At 39.8% G+C, this 13,618-nt stretch overlaps 1 protein-coding gene across 1 annotated transcript in view; it reads right to left on the reverse strand.

Annotated features, from left to right (window-relative positions):
• Window positions 1–3,820: 3,820 nt before the first annotated feature.
• Window positions 3,821–13,618, reverse strand: part of LOC106876243 (thymidine phosphorylase) — an 18,692-nt gene continuing 8,894 nt past the window's right edge. Inside the window, exons 3-8 of the mRNA XM_089348199.1 lie at window positions 13,537–13,618; window positions 11,554–11,672; window positions 9,819–9,984; window positions 7,320–7,556; window positions 6,237–6,371; window positions 3,821–4,175 (exon numbers count right to left, since the gene is read on the reverse strand). The exon at window positions 13,537–13,618 is cut by the window's right edge and continues 147 nt beyond it. Coding sequence (XP_089204325.1) covers window positions 4,018–4,175; window positions 6,237–6,371; window positions 7,320–7,556; window positions 9,819–9,984; window positions 11,554–11,672; window positions 13,537–13,618 — 897 coding nt within the window. The 3' untranslated portion in view covers window positions 3,821–4,017. The remainder of the gene's footprint in view (window positions 4,176–6,236; window positions 6,372–7,319; window positions 7,557–9,818; window positions 9,985–11,553; window positions 11,673–13,536) is intronic.

Consider the following 13,618-nt stretch of genomic DNA (forward strand, 5'->3'; position numbering starts at 1 on the left):
AACTCAGAACGTAAAGACAGACGAAATACCTATTTCTTTACTGCCCACAAGGGGCTACACACAGAGGAGACAAACAAGGACAGACAAACGGATTAAGTCGATTATATCGACCCCTGTGCGTAACTGGTACTTAATTTATCGACCCCGAAAGGATGAAAGACAAAGTCGACCTCGGCGGAATTTGAACTCAGAACGCACTGGCAGACGAGATACCGCTAAGCATTTCGCCCGGCGTACTAATGTTTCAGCCAGCTTGCTGCCTTCAAATATCTTAATATTATCTCATTTCTTGGTTCGTTTTGTATTTTATGAAGTCCTATGGCAATGGATGCGTGGCGAAAAATTGGTTAATCTGAAAAGTCAAATCCGAACAGATGCAAGGATGAAAGTAAATCAGAAAAATCGGGCTGAATGTGAACCGGTTACCATCTAAGAAGATGAGAGAATCATTATATGTGTGCGTATGTAGGTAGTTATGTCGGTAGGTAGGTAGGAATCAGGTAGGTTGGTGGTCCCATGCCTAGCGGTGACCAGGTCTACCAGTGTCTTCCATCATTGGCGCGCCTTCGTCAGCCCCTTTGCATCCTCCAGGGTGATGTCGAGCCTATCGAGGTTTTCTCCAATCCCGTCCAGCCATCTGATGTAGGGCCTGCCACGAGGCCTCTTCCAGCTCACAGTTGCTGCGTCGAATGAGCGTATTGCCCTGGTAGGCTGATATAGCAGGAGACGGAGGATATGTCCGTACCAGCGCATACAACGGAGAGCTACGAGGTGGACGGCTACGGGCTGATGCGTGCGCGCACGCAGTTCTTTGTTGGACATATGATGGTACCACCTGATGTTTTCAACGGTCCTCAAGGCCCCCGCTATCGAAGCCGCCGATACTCTTTGCCAAAGTCTTCGAGATGGGCTACGTTTCTGCTCCACAGGGGAGAATGGAGAAGGCCTATGCATTGTAAATGCAGAGCTTCATCTTCCGGAAGATAGAGCGGTGGTGTCAAAGGGGCTTCCATATGGGCCAGGCATCCGTTGTTGGGGACTGTAGAGCCCAGGTAGATGAAGGAGCTGATAAGCTCTACGACATCGGGACCAATGTGGAGAGGGGGAAGTTCCGAGCCACCTCCAATATACATCAGCTTCGTCGTCGCCCTTGAAGACCAAACTGTTCTGTATATGGTCAGTGCATTCCTAAGCTGATCGATTAAGTTATTAAATAGAGTGTTATCATCTTCATACTCCAGGCTGGTATGGTCATAGTTCCTTAAGGACGCCAGGGAATTGCTCACAGATCTTTATGAAGCTGATCAAATATGAATCTGGTGATAAATAAACAGCTAATGATAAAAAGAGTTTAATAACTCCTCATAAGGGAGAGTAACTTTGTTATATAAAAGTCCTTAATTTTAGATTTCTTAATACTTCAAAACATATGGGAGAGAGGAGGAGGAAGAGAGGAGAAGGGAGAGAGGAGAAATTTTATTTTAAAGAAATGATCTTTAGTAAACATATTCTTCAAAGGGAGATAAACTATACAATTTTGCAGATCTTTTCCGGGGAAGTAACTCTGTCTAAAGGGGGAACAACTGCTATAAATTCAAAAAAGTACCGAAAATGGAATAAATGTTTGTACTGTGAAGAAGTCGGATTTTAACTTCGTCGATTTTTATTTCATTGAATTTGTTTTTACTGACACTGCCTGTGATAGATTCTTCCACCTCTAGCTATTTGAAACATTTTGCTTATAGTTTAACAGATTTCTATCGTTGAAATAGCGCCGAACAATTCAAGGAGAATTTTAATATCCGTTAACTGGAATATACTTCTGCTTTACATTTCATTGCTAGAATCGTTAGAACACCGGATAAAACTTTTTGCAGTGGTTGATCCGGCTCTTTTCGTTATGCTTTCCAATCTCACAAAAGACAGTTTTATATTTACTCGCTCCGGTTCATTGAAATAAAGCAGTAATCGAGTAGTTGGGGGTTGATGATATCACGTAAACCCTTCTGCTCAAACTGACTAACCTTGAGTCTAAACTAGAAATAATTTATCTATTGTCTCAGTCATTAGACTTTAGTCATACTGGAGCAGCGCCTTGAAGAGTTTTGTCGAACGAATTGATTCCAGTAGTTTTTACGTCTGTTTTTTTTTCAGACTGATCTATTTATTCTGTCAAACAAACCAACACCGGCTGTCAAACAGTGGGGGGTGGGGTGGACAAACACAAACACAAACACACACACATATATCTAATATAATAAATGTAAATGTCAGTGTGCCACACTTTTTCAACTTTACTCCTAGAGGCCATAGGTCAACATATGCCATTTTGGAATCAGGCCAACTCCATGAGTAAATTTAAAATATTCCGGACCAAATCTTGACCTGCAATCCTGACATTTTGGATTCCCAAGTTTTCATTACTGCGATTGTTTACGGTGATATTTTTTACAAGATTCTTCGTGATGAATTTTTTTTTTGTTCGATAGCAATTTTTATAACTTGGAAATAAATTTTGAGAATTATCGAAATTAATTGCAAAATCCAGCGATTATTTTCAAGATTATTTTTACCTGATTTTTTGCGACGAATATAATCATTATTTGGATATGACTTTGGAGGAAGCAATTGCAACAAAGTCAGTGATCTGTTTGCAGATCTTCCCATTCAGGGTCAGTAGCTAGTGTATATATATATATATATATATATATATATATATATATATATATATATATATATATATACGACGGGTTTCTTTCAGTTGCCATTTATTGAATCCACTCACAAGGTTTTAGTTGTCCTGAGGTTATAGCAGAAAACGTTTGCCCAAGATGCCATGCAGTGAGGCTGAACCCAGAACCAAATGGCTGGGAAACAAACTTCTTAACACACAGTCTTGTCTGTACCTGACCAAAGATAGATTCTGAGTAAATCAATAACAGAAATATGTGTAGCGAACTGCCATGCTTCACAGCAGTGAAACAAAGAGCCGTGACTGCAAAGGACATGCATAGGCTCGAAAGAAATGAAGTTAGCATGATCCACTGGATGTGTAATGTCAGTGTGCACACACGACAGAGTGTAAGCGCCCTGAGAGAAATGCTGGACATAAGAAGCATCAGATGTGGCATGCAAAAGAGATGTTTGCGCTGGTGTGGTCATGTACTACGGATGCATGAGAAGAGCAGAGTGAAGAAGAGCCACTCCCAAACAGTTGAAGGAATCCGGAGTAGAGGTAGACCCAAGAAGACATGGGATGAGGTAGTGAAGCCTGACAGAGCTACTGACGAAAGACCGAGACCTCTGGAGATGTACTGTGACTGCAAAGACCCAGCAAATAAAGTGAGTTCATGGCTGTATCCTACACCAGTCTCGCATAACCAGCCCCAACCCATTCAAAAGTACCTTGGATCGTAACTTCCGCCTACCAAATTCAATCACAAAGCTTTGATTGGCCCAGGGCTATAGCAGAAGACACTTGGGACTGAACCCGAAACCATGTAGCTGGGAAGCAAGCTTCCTAACCACACAGCCATGCCCGTGCCTACAATATAGTAACAAAAGGGTTAAACAACAATGTAATAATCCTTTCTACTCTAGGCACAATGCATGGAAATTTCTGGGAGGTGACTAGTCAATTACATCGACTCCAGTGTTTCACTGGTACTTTATTTATCGACCTGAAAGGATGAAAGCAAAGCTGACCTCGGCAGAATTTGAACTTAGAATGTAAAGACAGATGGAATATCACATAGCATTTCACCCGATGTGCTACCGATTCTGCCACTTTGAACAACAATGTAACAACAAAAGACAAAAATCAGATTTTAAAATATCTTTATAATTTGTCTATAAAAAAGTCTATAAAAAGGGTTATTTTTTAATTATTACAAAATATAAATTTAGTCGGTGGTTTTTTATTTTTAATATGTATCTCTATATTTATTTAATATAATTTGTTGTCAATGAATTCTAATCAAGCTGTCTTTGAATTCCAATCAAGCCATGCTATTTAAGTTATGATGACTTGCTTACGATGACTTCTTTGATCCTTCTAAGGTCACCTTCAGGAATCTTGTCACAGCCGATTGTTAGTGCTGACTGGATTTCCTCACTGAAATTTGTCAGCTCACGATCACTGCATTTGTTGTGGTGAACTTTTACCCAGGTTTGACCTGCAAATATACAAAAATATAAATACATATACAAACAAATATATAACTCAACATTCTAATTTCTATCTATGTTAGTATTTTCTATATTTATGTGAAAGAGAGATGGAGGCAGGGGGAGAGAGTCTTTTGCGTTCGTCTTCTTCATTTTCAGTCATAAGACTTTTTCAGCATCCTATGTGTTTTTAGTTGTGAAACTTGGTGCTTTCCTGATGAAGGATACCAACTTTTTCCAAAGTGCTAAAATCCTAAAGAATCATCAGTATCTAACGTCCGCTTTCCATGCTAGCATGGGTTGGACGATTTGACTGAGGACTGGTGAACCGGATGGCTACACCAGGCTCCAATCTGATCTGGCAGAGTTTCTACAGCTGGATGCCCTTCTAACGCCAACCACTCCGAGAGTGTAGTAGGTGCTTTTTCATGTCACCTGCATAGGAGCCAGTCCAGCAGCACTGGCAACAACTTCGCTTGAATGATTTTCTAACATGTCACCGGCACAGGTGCCAGTAAGCGACGCTGGTTTTGAGAATGAAGATTAAATGATGAAATGGGTTTATCTGTGTTTACCCATTCCATTAAGTGTAGTACATGTCTTTCACCATTATTTTGAATTTTCTGTCATATTTTACATCATAACAGCTGCATATACAAATTACAAAATGCAATCAACTCTTGACTTTACAGCTGTTTCAGAGACTGGTTGCTGCAACCATAAATATTATGCTATGATGTTAAATATTGAGTTAATATTGAACGTGTAACAACTAGCACAGATTATAATAGCCCCATGCAGCAGTCACAAAATCCTTATCAGAAGGTACAGGACTGTCCTTTCAGGTGCCGGTGCCACTTAAAAAGCGCCCATGTAGGTGCTGTGTTAACACACTCAAACCAGTGGTGCATAAATGCACCCATGCCAGTGGCATGTGAAAGGCACCCAGCACACTCTGCTAAGTAGTGGGCATTAGGAAGGGCATCCAGCCATAGAAACCATGCCACAACAGTCAGTTGGAGTCTGGACAGCTCTCTGTTGGCCAACTCCATGTCAAACTGTCCAACCCATGCCAACATGGAAAACAGACGTTAAACTAGACTTGCATCCAGTTCTCATCAGTAGACTGTGCAACCTCCTACAGTACTAGTTTCTTCCCACGCACCTCAGAACTTTGGAATTCCCTTCGACAGTCTGGTTTTCCTCTTCAATAGGACCTCCAGTCTTTAAAGTCTAATGTACATCATCACCTATAACTTCTGTCTAATATCCATTTTATTCTAGTAGCCCTTGCGTTTTCAGTGGTCTAAGGACCTGGTTGAGCGAATGCTTAAAAAAAAATCTTTTTTTTAAACGATGATGATGATGTATGTATGTATACACACACATATAAGTATACACATTAGTTTTCTAATGCTGTGTCATGGCCATGAAATCGTAGTCGCTACCAATGCCAGTACCATCTGACTAGCATCTGTGCTGGTGGCATGTAAAAAGCACCATTCAAGCATTGGGCTTCATGGAAGCAGTGATGGGTGGCCAAAACCCTTGGGAATATACCATGCTTGTGTTGACCTCGCAAGCCAAGTGAGACCACAGTCAGCTGATGTTGGTGTCAGGTCAAAGGCACCTGTGCCAGTGACATGTAAAAAGCATCATTGAAAAGTTGGGCCTCATAGAGGCAGTGATAGGTGACCAAGACCCTTGACAATATACTGTGCTTGTGTTAACCTGTCGAGCCAAGTAAAACCACAGTCATGGCCGATGCCAATGTCAGGTCAGTGGCACCTGTTACACTCTCAGAGTGATTGGCATTAGGAAGGGCATCCAGCCATAGAAACCTTACCAGATCAGACTGGAACCTGGTACAGCCCCACTGGCTTACCAGTTTTCAGTCAAACAGTCCAACCCATACCAGTATGGAAAGCAGACATTAAACGATGATGATGTATTCACAAATACATACAAATAATATCAGTGTGTAACATGACTGGCTCGAACATAAATATAGGCATTAACACCACAACATCATTACAACTACTACAACACAAATATCTGATGTTACTCACCTTTAGAAACAGGATCTCCAACAGACACACAGAATTCCATTCCAATTCCATAATCTTCATCTGCTCTCACTTCCATAGCACCCAAATTCATTATAACCTTACCGCAACACAGGGCATCAATGGCCTGGACGTAACCTGCAAAATATAGATTTATAAGGGTTCCATTATGGTGGGGGACTATCATTAAACAGCTTTGGATACGAACACTGTGTGGGTAAGACAGTTGCCCCAGGACCATGAAGATTCTGGTTCCATTCTACAGAAAGACACTTTGAGCAATTGTCTGTTTGTAAGTGCGTGTGTGTGTGTGTATTTATGTATACACACACATATGTATCCATGTCAGTGCATATGTCAGTGTGTGTATAAGTGCATGCATCAGTGTGTGTACCTGTGTCTGTGAGTGTGCATATGTGTATATGCATGCATGCCTATATGTGTGTGTATTCCTGTGCACATGCGTGTCTGTGTGTGCATGTCTGTGTGCATGTATCTGTGTGCATGCACGTCTGTGTGTGTGTGTGTCTGCATGTGCCTCTGTCTGTGCACATCTGTGTGTATATGTGTGCATATGTGCATGCCTGTCTGTGTGCATGTGTGTGTGTGTGTAGTTATGTGTGTTTTATATGTCATATGTATCTCTGTACCATGTGTGTCTCTATGTGACTATATATGCTTGTGTAAAGGTATGTGGCTTAGCAGTTAGCGTATACAGCTTTCAAATCTAAGGCCCCCAAGTTCCATTTCTGGCAGTTCACTGTATCCTTGAACAAGGCACTTCATTTCACATTGCTCCAGTCCACTCAGCTGGCAAAAAGGACCAACCTTGTCACATTCTGTGTCACAGTGAATCTCCCCGAGAACTACATTAAGGGTGCACAAATCTGTGGAGTACTCAGCCACTTGCACATTAATTTCACAAACAGTCTTTTCCACTGATCAGATCAGCTGCAATACGTGCCATCATAAGCGACAGAGTGCCACTTTTTACACGTTTGTACATACACACACTCACACACAACATCTGGAACTTGAGTAATCCGAAGATGCTACAATACCAGAGAAATAATCAAGTATAATTACCGTCTTTGTCAACTTTAAATTCTGTAATGCATTTAGCCGTCCTGTTTTGCTCAGTAAACATCTGCCAGGTATCTTCAGACTGACACAGTTGATGAGCAATAGCATTATCAACTCCCTGGGCCACCATCATGTCTTGGAACTTCTTCAGAGCGGTACCATCATTTATTGACACCTGTATTTTCTTCAGTCCTTCTTCCAAACTTTGCACCTTCTTCATCATCAGTAAAAGATGAGCACCTATAGAAATGGCAGAAGTAACAAAGAAATAGAAATAAAGAAACGATTTTTAATTTCTCAAACGCAGGATAATGCTAATAATATAGCCTGAACAGGATAAACTACCCCTATTTTGCAGAAAAAAGTGTAGGTGGTTAGCTGTGGGACTTGAACTCACATCTCCGTGATTATGCGTCACGATGCTCTGACCGATTGAGCTAAACTCCCCCACTACACATTCCTAGCGAGTTCTCTCAGATAGAAATAAGTTGCTGAGTGATTTGTTGTTTCTATTTCTAGCAGATCCAGCTTCCGTACAGAGATTCCTTGGTTACCTTTAGAATGCAAATGATTGAATTTCAATTTTTATAACATATTTGAGCTACAATTAAGAACACAGCTTTATTTCAATGCAAGAAGTCAATGCAAATTATTGTTAGTTATTAAGATATTAAGACGAGAATAAGTAAGGCAAGGACCGCTTTTCACCTGTTAAAAAAAGTATGGAGCGCAAGTGTAATTTCAATAAAGAAAAATATAAGAATTTTTAGCACTAACGTAAAAGCGGTGTTATTGTATGGGGCTGAGACATGGCGAACAACAGTTAAGTCAAATAAGCAAATACAATCATTCATCAACAGGTGCTTGCGTAGTATACTTAAAATCAGATGGCCCGAACACATAAGCAATATGGAGCTATGGCAAAGAACAAATCAAGTTTCGATTAGGGAGCAAATATTTAAGAAAAAGTGGAAGTAGATTGGTAGTACAATTAGAAAAGACACACCAAATGTAACGAAAAGTGCTTTACAGTGGAATCCGGATGGGTATAGAAAGAGGGGTAGGCCTAAGAACTCACGGCGTAGATCAACACAAAAGGAACTAGAGAAAGGGGGACATTCATAGCAGAGTATAAGTACAGAAACGAGAAATTATGTGACATGGAATTCAATTATAAGTGGCCTATATTCCGTGTTGGATGGTTAAAGGTAAGAAAATAAAGAAAAAAAAATTATTAAAAGTGATGAGAATTGCTAGCATACTGTGCAAAATGCTTAAAGGTATTTCATCTGTCTTCTCGTTCCGAGTTCAAATTCTGCTGAGGTTGACTTTGCCTTTCATCCTTCCAGGGTCAATAAAATAAGTACCAGTTGAGCACAATTTGAAATTATTATTATTATTGTTATTATTATGCTGGTATGGGTTGGACGGTTTGACTGAGGTCTGGAGAGCCAGTGTCTGCACCAGGTTCCAATCTGATTTGGCAAAGTTTCTACGTCTGGATGCCCTTCCTAATACCAACCACTCCGAAAGTGTAATAGATGCTTTTTACATGCTACTGGCACAGGGGCCAGTCAGACAGGTATGGCATCAATCACGTTCAGATAGTGCCTTTTATGTGCCACCAGCATGGGAGCCAGTCTGGGGGCACTGGCATTGACCATGTTCAGATGATGAATTTTATATGATATTATTATTATTATTATTATTATTTTATGTTTGACTTTTGCTTTGCATTTGTACAAATTGGCTCCAAGCCTCACCTAGAGACCTCAAGAGACAACAAGTTAGAAGTTCATGTTGGTGTTATGCCTAGGGTGCCATATATTTGGTTTTGCACATAGTGTTGTTCCAGAGAATGTTTAAGAAACCATAAGAAAATTATAAGTTTTTTAAAATTTGAGATTACATAGACAGTATTTTACGTAGGATATAGGCAGTTCCCATGAGCACTATCTTTTGAATTTCTGCCATTTTGGGGTTTTCTGGTATATGAGCTAGGTAGATATCAGCCCCTTTTGCTTATTATTACTAAAAGCCCCATTGAGTGTGATCGTTGCCAGTGTTGCCTTACTGGCACATGTGCCGGTGGCATGTGAAAAACAACATCCGAGCATGGTCATTGCCAGTGCTGCCGGACTGGCTCCCGTGCAGGTGGCACATAAAAAACACCTTTTGAGCATGGTCGTTGCCAGAACCACCTGACTGGCCCTAATGCCAGTGGCACGTAAAAGCACCCACTACACTCTCAGAGTGGTTGGCATTAGGAAAGGCATCCAGCTGTAGAAACCTTGCCAGATGAGATTGGAGCCTGGTGCAGCCTTCTGGCTCGCCAGTCCTCAGTCAAACCATCCAACCCATGCCAGATGGAAAGTGGACGTTAAACGACGATGATGATGATGATTATTATTATTATTATTATTATTTGAAATCAATATTATTATTATTAATGTTTAAGAAAAGTAGAAGCAATTCATTTTATAATCCTGGAATTTTTCTCACCTTGATTAGTTACAAGTTCCATAATATCCTTTGGACCATTTCCCTTCAGGCACTGAACTGACTCTATCATCTCCAGAGTTCCATTAGAGGCCATTTTCCCTAATGGATAATCCATCTTAGTTAGAACAGCTCTTGTTTTAATTCCTAATTTGCAGGAAGTTTCCACCTAAAAAACATCAAAATCTCACCTTACTTTTTTGAGAAGGAAGGAGCTATGGTAATAACTATCGCTCTTATTACAACTCAGAGTTATTTCCATCATCCTGCCAGCCAGTCGAAAACGAGGCTTTGGAATGATATTTAAATGGGGCTGACTCCTGATCAGCAAGGTTTGCAGCTAAAACAACTAATGATGGATACCGTACCCTTGTTTATGGCCAATCATTTCCAGTCTTCTGTATTCAACAATCTTACCAGTTCGATCCCAAGAATTACAACAAAAAGGTTGCTTTTTGTGGAGATAGGCGAAGCATCAAATACGAAATCAAATAAGAAATCATAAAAAAAATAGACTTAAAATAACAAATAATGAAGAAAGAAACTTTCTAACAATACAATGATCAGGTGTGTGCCGTCAGTAATTACTCAGAGTAGGCAGTTGGTAACCCTTATATAGTAAAACACACAAAAAATAAGCGAAACACAGGAGTGCGACTGAGTTGAAGGCAGATTTGTTTCTGCCTTTATAGCACATAAAGAAAATGGTGTTGTAGGAGTGTACGCAGCACTCAGTGTATTACTATGTGTAGCTTTAATACTGGGATTGAAAGGCAGGGGTGAATTATGCCATCCTGATCTACAAAAAGAAAAAAAATATTTTGCATTTTATACATAGTTTAGCTATAAGCGTAGGTTGGCTGTGTGGTAAGTAGCTTGCTTACGAACCACAAGGTTCCAAGTTCAGTCCTACAGTGTGGTACTTTGGGCAAGTGTCTTCTACTATAGCCTCGGACCGACCAAAGCCTTGTCAGTGGATTTGGTAGACGGAAACTGAAAGAAGCCCATCGTATATATGTATATATATATATATGTGTGTGTGTGTGTATGTGTTTGTGTGTCTGTTTGTCCCCCCCCCCATCACTTGACAACCGATGCTGGTGTGTTTACGTCCCCGTAACTTAGTGGTTCAGCAAAAGAGACCGATAGAATAAGTACTAGGCTAACAAAAAATAAGTCCTGGGGTCAATTTGCTCAACTAAAGGCGGTGCTCTAGCATGGCCACAGTCAAATGACTGAAACAAGTAAAATTTTATGCATAGTAATTAGAGTAACCTTCGTAATTTTATTGAATTAGGTGCATATTCAGCCATAAAAGGAAAATGTTGCAATCGGTCTATTTCATTCAGGGTAGGCACTGCCTGCTTTGCCTACCTAGGTGGCACACCCCTGAAAGGGATTCTATTTTGACTGTGATGGTGGTGGTGATGGCGGTGGTCATTGTCGTCTTGAGGCAAGCAACTACATTCACTTATCGCCCCTGGCATTCCCTCCGTTATGACCACAAGTGTTCCAACTGATCTGATCAACGGAACAGCCTGCTCATGGAATTGTGTGTCTTTGTCCCTTGACAATCAATGTTGGTGTGTTTACATCCCTGTAACTTAGCAGTTCATCAAAAGAGACCGATAAATAAGTACTTGGCTTACAAAGAGTAAGTCCTGAAGTCGATTTGTTCGACTAAAGGTATTGCTCCAGTCATCTAACTTAAAGATATTTTGACATTTTAGCTATTTACCATTCTTTCTGCAAGTTGTTTAGCTTTTGCTTCAGTGGTCATAAAAGCAGCTTTGCCATATTTAACATCCAAAACAAGTCCATGGATGCCCTCCACTCCTTTCTTTGATATAATGGAACCTGTAAAATAGATGGATAGAAAGAAGACACCAATTAAAATGCAATGACATAACATCATCATTTAACATCCAGTTTTCTATGCTGGGTGACAATACAGACACACACATATATATATATACATATATATATACACACACGACGGGCTTTTTCAGTTTCCATCTACCAAAGCCACTCACAAAGCTTTGGTTGCTTCAAGGCTATAGTAGACGACACTTACTACAGTAGAAGACACGTATTGGAATCTTAATAATGGGTTTACAAATGCAATGACCAATCTTAAAGACTGTTTGATTTTACTCACAAGGTATTGGAATCTTATATGTATACCATTCTGCCTAAACAATGGATTTACAAATACAATATTCCTACATTCAATCTCTATTTTCTATCTTAACTAAACTAACTATTGCTTAATCATCCTCTCACACCGTCTCCGATGAAAAGATATAATAAATATCCTGGAAACAGCTGTAAGACCTATTTATAAATGTTCTATAATGTACACAGCCTTGGTGTTTTATCTCATTACGAAAAGTAAATCCTTATATATATATATATATATATATATATATATATACAGGGTGGCCCATCTTTATTATAAAAAAATATGAAACCATTATTCTATGCTAATTTAGTTAATTTTGTCAATCTCCATTTCCATTTTGTAAGATAGAAATTTAAATGTAATAAAATGTCTTAAAATAAAGTTAAAGTGCCTACATGATAACTGTAAACCTACTTTTGGGCCACCCTGTATATCTGTAAAAAGTAAGGGATTACTGCATAATGATTACCAGTTTGCTCACAGAGTAGATAAAAGTTTTAAATGACCAAATTCAGTGATATCAAGTTAAGATCCTGAAGAAACTACACCCGTTTTATAGCAGGGTTGCAGTTGCAGCAGTTACTAATTGGTGTAATTGAAACACGTGTTGGTCAAAGTAAGACGATATATAAATTAAAGAACTAAAAGGTAATGCTATGCAACTTCATAGTATTCCTTATTAATATTGTTAATATGACATGGCTTGCTTCCCAACCACATGGATCTGGGTTCAGTCCTAGTGCATGGCACCTTGGGCAAGTGTCTTCTACTATAGCCTCGGGTCAACCAAAGACTTGCGAGTGGATTTGGAAGATGGAAACTGAAAGCCTGTCATATGTGTGTGTGTATGCGCATGTATGTGTATGCGCATGTATGTGTATGCGCATGTGTGTGTGTGTGTGTGTGTCTGTGCCTGTTCCCCTACCACCGCTTGACAACTGTTGTTGGTGTGTTTATGTCCCCCATAACATTAGCGTTCCGGCAAAGATCCCAATAGAATAAGTACTAGGCTTACAAAGAATAAGTTCTGGAGTTGATTTGTTCGACTAAAGGCGGTGCTCCAGCATGGCCACAGTCAAATGACTGAAATGTGTAAAAAGTTACAACATGATCTGGTTTACATGTCTTTTTTATTATTTTATTTTAAATTCTTTTTTTTTACAATACACCAGACTCCAGTCTGATTTGGCATGGTTTCTACAGCTGAACACCCTAACACCAACCACTCTGAGAGGGTAATAGATGCCATATCAGATATAAACACTGAGGCAGGGACTGTTATCTGAGAGTGGTCTCTCTTCTCATTACAATAATGGAAAGTAGCAGAAATTGAAGCAAAGATTAATGTGATGGAGAAGGCTCTTCTAATTACAATAACGAAGAGTGACACGAAATGAAGTGGAGAATTGCATCAAGAAAGCTCTTCTCCTTGCAAGAAAGAAGAATTGCCAGAAATGAAGAGGAGACTCATGTCTCAGAGAGGACTCTTCTCATTTCAATAGAGAACAATGGCAGGGAATGTCTGAGTTGTAAACTCACCTGTAATCAACCCCATTTCGGAAACAGTGTTGGTCTGATCTCGAGATTGATACAAGATTTTGTCAGCTGGAGCCAACTCTTT

Source organism: Octopus bimaculoides, chromosome 2 (genome assembly GCF_046866305.1).
Source record: "Octopus bimaculoides isolate indiv1 chromosome 2, ASM4686630v1, whole genome shotgun sequence".
Taxonomy (NCBI): domain Eukaryota; kingdom Metazoa; phylum Mollusca; class Cephalopoda; order Octopoda; family Octopodidae; genus Octopus; species Octopus bimaculoides.